The sequence below is a fragment of the Cupressus sempervirens genome, chromosome 6 (genome assembly GCF_028749045.1).
Source record: "Cupressus sempervirens isolate cs-2001-9-10 chromosome 6, ASM2874904v1, whole genome shotgun sequence".
NCBI classification, from domain to species: domain Eukaryota; kingdom Viridiplantae; phylum Streptophyta; class Pinopsida; order Cupressales; family Cupressaceae; genus Cupressus; species Cupressus sempervirens.
This window is the reverse complement of record NC_143123.1, coordinates 168,121,874-168,129,237: the sequence shown is the minus strand read 5'-3', so window position 1 is coordinate 168,129,237 and position 7,364 is coordinate 168,121,874. Positions and strand designations below refer to the sequence as shown.

The following is a 7,364-nucleotide window of genomic DNA, read 5'->3' as shown; positions in this document are numbered from 1 at the left end:
ATGAAACTTTTTATTCTCTCTCACTTTGTCATGAAATAGATTTGATTGGGGACACATGTCTTTAATTTGAGAAATTTCTTTAAAACTTGGTATCATTTTAGAAGTTTGGCTTGAAATAGGATTTAAGCCACTGATCTAGGATCATCCAACAGTTCAAAATAACAAGGGTGCTTCCTGCAAACCACCATTCAATAATTTGGAGGCAAACTGTAATGATAAAAGTGGGCTAAATTTAACCTTAAAATTTGATAATTAATTAAGCTCAATATTATAATAATAAAATCATTATTTCTAGGTATGTGTACTTTTTATCACAACTTTCATCACTAATGAATTATTCGCCATAATATTATAAAATTTCATATAATTGAAAAATAATCATCAATAAAATTTTTAAAAATCCTACTTAAAAATAAGCATTCCTTATTTCACGTATGGTCTATCTCCTTCTTGAACCATATAGATACAAACAATTGATATGGACGTTTCATTTCTCTATTGAATTTACAGCTACTGATATGTGTCCCACAAAGGCTGACTCGTCAAGGTGACCAGATGAAGCATATTATCACACAACATACCATGTGCCACATGTACCTTATCATCATATGGTCACGAAGCCAAAACAAATCATTATCATTTTCCACAAAAGATAAAAGCTTTCCTAAATTGACTCAACTTGACTCATTTCTTGCTTTTCGTCTTTTCAAAATAGTTATGGCCGTTCTTGACATTATTGATGGCAGCGACTTTTAACAGCATTTATGATTCAAATGCATCAGTAGGTTCCACAAGGTTGTGTGCTCTGCCTTAATTATTAATTTAACTTTGTTTTCCACTTTGGCATTCAGATTGGAGAGCTTCAACATTTACATTAGAAATCGCTTGCCATGCACGCCTATAATTCAATGGTGTTTAGGTCACTCCAAAGTCCCAACATTTTCTTATTTAATTCAAGATAGCATCGAAATGAAGCTTTGCAATACAACTGCCTTACATTGAACATTCTGTCGGAAAATTTATTTATGATGCATTAAAAAGACAAACCCATCTTGAGATTGCTATTATTATTAGTACATTGAAGCATCAAGCATCACCACATTTTCAGATTTTTATGCAATTTGCATGTCAATATACATATACGCAATAACTTGCAGCTACAAGAGGCTATAGTATATGAACCCAGGTCGAGTTTGCAGTCACACATATAAATAGAATACTAGCTTGGCCATTGTGCTTTTCAATGGCATCATAGATTATGCATATTATTTTAGTCAATCACCACTTCAAGGATGTGGATATGTGCAGCTTCCATAACCTGATAAATCACACACATTTTGCATCTTTGTTAGATATGAAATCAAGTTCCAAAAATCTAATTGTCTGGCCTTATAACATTTCATGCATTACAAAAGCTAGTGACCACTACCATAGGTTTTCTACATTCCCATCAATATTATCCAGTGAAAAATCCAAACAACTTATAATGTACTCTGACTATAGGGTATGGAAAACATGTTACTGAAAAAGTAAAACATGGGGTGCTAACTATGAGGATTCGATGATTTATATGTACTGGCTGTGTTTCTTGAAGTGTTGATTGAAGGGATGGCTGGCAATAATCACACGGATGAATCTATGAAATACAAGATCTCTGAGGAGAAAGCTTCACACTATGATCATAAGATGTTTGATAGATTTTCCAACAACTGAGAAACTAGCACAATGCAAACTGAGGAAAAAAAAATGAAGGAATTATTTGTGTAGAATTTTATTTTGATGATTTCCCAACTGAGGAACTAGCACAATGCATATTGAGAACAAAATGAAGGAATTATTAATGTAGAATTTAGAACATGGCTTTAGAAATTGGATTTTACTGATTCTTACTTCAATAAATTGCTTTGGTTTTTACTGCAGCTTTGTGGATTTGTGAATTTGATGCAGAAAGCTTATACACTGTCTCATTCAGAAACTACATTGACTAGAATCATGGATTGTGAAGATCTGATATCATTAAAGAAACTGGCTGTCAAGAAACAGTTTCTTATAATAGTCAAAATCCAGAAAGATTGAAATGTTTGTTGAAACAGATTTCCAAGTTTGTCTCTATATTCATAGGATCAGATAAGATATAAGCTCATAAGACTTTTTTATAAGTTCTAACAAGCGATAAGTTTTCAGCTGGTTAAACGGAGATCTGATAAGTTTTCAGCTGGTTAAATGATTTCAGTGAAAATTGAAGAGATTACATAAGCACTTATTTCACATTAGACAGAGGAATTGATCAAAAGCACCACTGCATGATTAGATTGAGATAATGATTACTAGAATACAACAAGAAAAGTAGTCGATAATATTTTGCATCAGATATTTTTCGGAAAACTAATTGGTCCAAAATATAGGATGTTTTGATTGATGGTTTGATTAAATAGTCTCTCCTTGAACTCATTAGTTTCCTATTTGGTATTTACTTATACTAACAAATGAATTAATAAAATTCAAATATCAACTATTATAAATTATTGATTGTTTTTAAATAGATTATAAATAGGATTAAAGATTAAAAAAAGGAAAAAGGCGGGATTTGGTATGCATACTTGGATCTACGGTGGTAAGTGTAGCTGTCTGAGAAAAATCACAGTTCCAACTGTTCCTTCCTGAGGTTTGGTACAATGCATTCATGGCATAAGCAGCATGGGATGAAACTGTATTAGGTGCAAAGCAAGGACCCCCTTGTTGAATTGGTTTGCAGTCGACACCTTGCCCACATGCATAGTCCAAGTTCTTCTGCAGTGCTTTTTCATCTATGCCAGCCTTTGGAACACACCACACTCTTGCTGTAGTAGGTGTACCAGTGGAAGGGGCAGGAGTTGTATTTGTTGTCTGCATCAAATAAAGGTTCAATTAGAAATCCAATAGTGCAACAACTGATGTGCAATATGGCCTTAAATCTATTTGGCTTTTCAAACATAACCAAAGACATAACCACAATCTTTGTACTTAATAATTGAAGTTGGGTAACAGGCCTACAACTAGAACAAGTAGATTTCCACAATCCATGTAATTTGTAGCTTCTTGTTTCTGGATTTGATTGTGTAAAAGTTTTTACATCAACGTTTCCTATCACCATCTGTGATCATCAGGATAAACATGAAAGAGAGCATCTCAAACATTCATCCGAAACGTTCACCCGAATGATGGATCATAGAATGTGATTCGAAACGTTGAAATGCTCTCTTGTGCTCTCTTTATGTTCATCCCGATGACAGATCACAAAGTGTGATCCAATACATTGAAATGCTCTCTTATGCTCTATTTCATGTTCATCCCTATGATGTATCACAGATTCAAATCCTTGATACAAAAACTTTTACACGATCAAATCCAGGATCAACAAGCTACAGGCCTACTAATACTAGGGCTACATTTGATAGGAAAGAGGACATAGTATCTTTGGAACTGCTATTGAGCAAATGGTTATTGTAGGGAAAACATAACAGATAAATTGCATTATAGTTTCCTTACCTGGGATTGCTGTAACCCCACATCATAAGCCATACTCATGTCTGCATTGAATAACCCAAAATTGCGTTCTGAGGTTGGTCCACCCTTCAGATCCTCATTGAAGAGAGCAAAGATAAAGGTTTCAATGGTCTTATTGGGCTTCAGAGGGGTCCCTACCATGGAGGTTACATGCTTGATGAGGTTGCCGTTGTAAGCTAATGCGTTCTGCACATTCACCCCTGCCTCATCAGGGTCTCCTTTAGATGGCCATCCTGTTTCTGCCACAACCACTTCCATGTCTGCATAACCCAAAGCTTTTAATGCCGAGTACACTGCATCAACTTGAGCATCAAACATGTTGCTGTAATGAAGACCTGTGGTTGGATCTGTTTTCCCAGGGCCTGCTTGAAATAGTGCATAGGCAAGAGTACTGTCGGTGGGATCACTCTTATAAGCAAAGTAAGGGTATGGATTAATCATAAAAGGGGCCCCTGTTTGATGAAGGAAGTCCACAAGGGATTTTGTAACGGCCATAGAATCGTCCCTGAATCGTCCAGAGGAAGGGGGCTCGGAGGAGGAAAGTAGAGCCATGGAATGAGGTGTAGAGACCTTAATCTTCCCATCAAGTGTCAACCCAACAAGGGCCGTGTGTACATTCTGCATTGCTGGAAGAAGCTGGGAGATTAGGACATTATCTCCACTAAATAGAACCTCGTTTCCAATGGTAACAGCAATGATATTAGTTCCAGGAACAAAAGGGACGATGTTGTTCTTGACCCAATCTTGGGCTACAGACAACTGGTTCAGAGCTGGGATTTGATCATTAGCAATGCTCAACACCATATCAATTCCCGTGTTAGAGAAGGCTTTGAGAATTGCAGGATCTGCACCATAGAGCTTGACTTTTGAAATAATTGTGCCTTGGACCAGCTTGGCCACTGCAGATGGAGGGGGTAGATTATCTGCCACTTGTCCATAGGTCACTCCAAGGGCAGGTGAACGCTCCACTAAGGTCCTACCTCTGGCCTCTGCAAACATCACATTATCAAGTCATTAATAACAGTCAAAACTTATACATGAGGCATTCTATACATCTAGTGGACTATGAGGCAAGGTTCTGGAGGTCACTTCTGGGTTCAATTGCATAACAGTTTTTAACCATCAATGTTTCAGATCATACTACATGATCCATCATCAGAATGCAAGAGAACCAAGGTTTTCCTGAGTTTTCCTTGGTTCCTTTGCATCCTGATGATGGATGATAAAAAAATGTTGCACAATAAGATTGTTGTTCAAGGCTCCCCATAATTTCACTGAAGATTTTCCCCCACAAAAGCCACCCATATCAACAATTAAAACCAGGTCAACGTTCACGGTAAAAATCATATCAGCTTAAGCAACCAAACCAGTTCAAATTTAGAAATTAAACTAAGAGCATAAGCTCAGAAATACCCAAATTGAGTCCAGAGGACTCAAATCTATTGTTTCGAGTTTTATAGCCAGCCGAAAGTAAAGTGTCTTGTGGGTACATCATCCACCACAAGGAGAATATGAACTCTTGACTATTGAAAGAACTGAGTACTTTCTTAACAAATGATAGGATAATCTATGAATACTTCAATACTCAAACTATGCAATATAAGAATCAATAGATTGAAATTAAAGAGAAAAGGATGATAAAGAAGGCAGTCCAGACGAGATACCCCGGTTCATGGAAATTGGACAAGCCAATACATCTTCTATTTGTTGTACTGTTAATTTGTGTCCTCTTTACATTATTCCAGATAATGTTTAACATAATAATAAGATTACCATATAATTGTTTCTTTTGTATCCTAAAAATTCCAGAATATGCATAAGGAAAAAATTAAGAACAAATGATTCTGGCTGAAGTCACTATCAGTATCAAGCATCTAAACACCGTAGCTGTACTATGCCCAATATTTGGTATCTAATCCAACACCAAATCTATAAATTTCCAAGACAAGAAAACAAGAATACGAGAACTAAATCAGAACCCATATCCAAAATCCTATAAAAAGCCAAAGCCCTAACAATCCATTAACAGTGACAGCCATATCAATGGCAAACCCTCAGTAAAACCAGCAACTTTTAGAAATTTTCAAAAATTTAGGTAGATTGTCAACAAAACTCACAAAATTTCATGACAAGCATCATCAACAACATTTCAATATGCAACACTGGGTATTGTTCTCACTAAATTAGCTAAACTTTCTATAATTCAAATTCACAAACAACACAACTACCAATGAAAAATTAAAAGATTTCTGATTCCACAAATCCCATTCAGTTCAGCTCAGAGACGAACCTGAAAAGGGTATACACCATAAAGAGGCAAGCAACAGTATAGCACCGAGTCTCAGCATGATCTCCATGAGTAAGATGAAAAAAAAAAAGCTTATTCACCAAGCACAAACCCTCCTTCGACAATGTAAATAGATTTACTGCCCCTGCCCTTTCCTTACTCCTCTCATTTATATTGTGTGCCACATAAACGACAGAGTGATCAAAGCAACAGTAGTTAAAATTGATTACTTGTCAGAAAGCCATCTAGTCGGAAAGGGGGATTCTTAGCTGGTCTGAACTTCGTCGTGTCTTTCACTCCTCTTTCTCTCAATTCCATTCACTTTCTTCTCTCCATAATCTGCTTACAGCTCAGCATCAGACAACTTTATCCGATCTTCTAGTATATTTAATGGCCGTGTACAGTCAGTAGAAAAACATTGCACTTAACCCACGTGAAAAAGTTGTCATTTCAGTTTCAATCAGAAGGTGCCGGTGCAGAATTGACTCACAATTCCGGAAGTTTCTTGCCATCCAGTCTATGCAAGTAAAAATATGACCATAGATTTTTTTGGAATAATTTAAGGGCAAATGCAAAGAACATTCCAAACCAAACATCGTTCTCGCGGACACTGAATGCTAGATAATCGCTTCAAGTATCATGACGTAAGCATAAGTCAGTGCTCCATAATTTCCTTGAAAGACATCTTTAACGGGCATCTATTATAGTACGTTATTCCTCAATTTTATATTGCAAATGTGATGTCATGGTTTGAAAGGCTGCACTGTTAAGCTTTTCTGGACTTTCTGTTTTGCAGGTTTAGTTTATTATCTCTAATAGTTATTAGATTATTAGATTGGAAAGCACAAGGAAATACTTTATGAAGTGTTGGTTTACTTTTAAAATGTAGGAAGTCTTGGCTTTAGAAGACTTTTGGGTGTGGTCTAATGATTTTAATATGTAGACTACCTAATTATTTCATAGTTAAGTGTTGATGTTTTAAAAAAGGTATTGGATACTTTTCAAGATTGATTCAGTCTTCGTTTTAGAGACTTTGAAGTTTGGGGTACTGTTTACTGTTTTTAATATGTAGATTATGAATTTTTTACATTACTTAAGTATTGATGTTGATATAAGGTATGTTATGGTGTTGATAATAATAATATATCAAATGTTTAGCTTTCAAAAGTTTTAGTCAATTGTTTTTATATAAAAACAGTCAAAATTAGGGGGCAACCAGCAAAAACTAGCCGACAAGCAGCCAACAACCACACACACCCCCCTAATGAATTACATCAAAAACATAAGTAACAATATAACAATAATTAACAGTACCAGGGATCCTACCCTTAAAACCAGCAGAGTTTTAGTCAATTGTTGTATTGTATTCAATTTTAACTTTTCAACCTTGCATGCTAGAATTTCCTTTGAGGGTCTTAATATCTCTTGCATATTTATATACCAAAAATGTATAGTGTACGGGTTTAGATATTATGGACATTTAGATACATTTAGTAATTTATATGTAAAGATTATAAAAGAAAAATATTCA

At 35.5% G+C, this 7,364-nt stretch overlaps 1 protein-coding gene across 1 annotated transcript; it reads right to left on the bottom strand.

Moving 5' to 3' along the window:
- Window positions 1–914: 914 nt before the first annotated feature.
- Window positions 915–5,976, bottom strand: LOC149551784 (glucan endo-1,3-beta-D-glucosidase-like). Its single transcript, XM_089787273.1, has 4 exons — window positions 5,837–5,976; window positions 3,529–4,535; window positions 2,601–2,886; window positions 915–1,318 (listed from the first exon to the last, which is right to left on the bottom strand). Exons 1-4 carry the CDS (start codon window positions 5,901–5,903, stop codon window positions 1,287–1,289), a joined length of 1,392 nt encoding a protein of 463 aa, XP_089643399.1. The 5' UTR covers window positions 5,904–5,976; the 3' UTR covers window positions 915–1,286.
- Between the last annotated feature and the right edge of the window lie 1,388 nt (window positions 5,977–7,364).

Bases quoted from the DNA above. Each gene is read 5' to 3' on its own strand.
- LOC149551784 (XM_089787273.1), bottom strand. From the start codon at position 5,903: ATGGAGATCATGCTGAGACTCGGTGCTATACTGTTGCTTGCCTCTTTA. The intron at 4,536-5,836 runs GTTCGTCTCTGA...TGATGTTTGCAG, and splicing joins ATGGTGTATACCCTTTTCAG to AGGCCAGAGGTAGGACCTTA. The intron at 2,887-3,528 runs GTAAGGAAACTA...TATTTGATGCAG, and splicing joins TGGGGTTACAGCAATCCCAG to ACAACAAATACAACTCCTGC.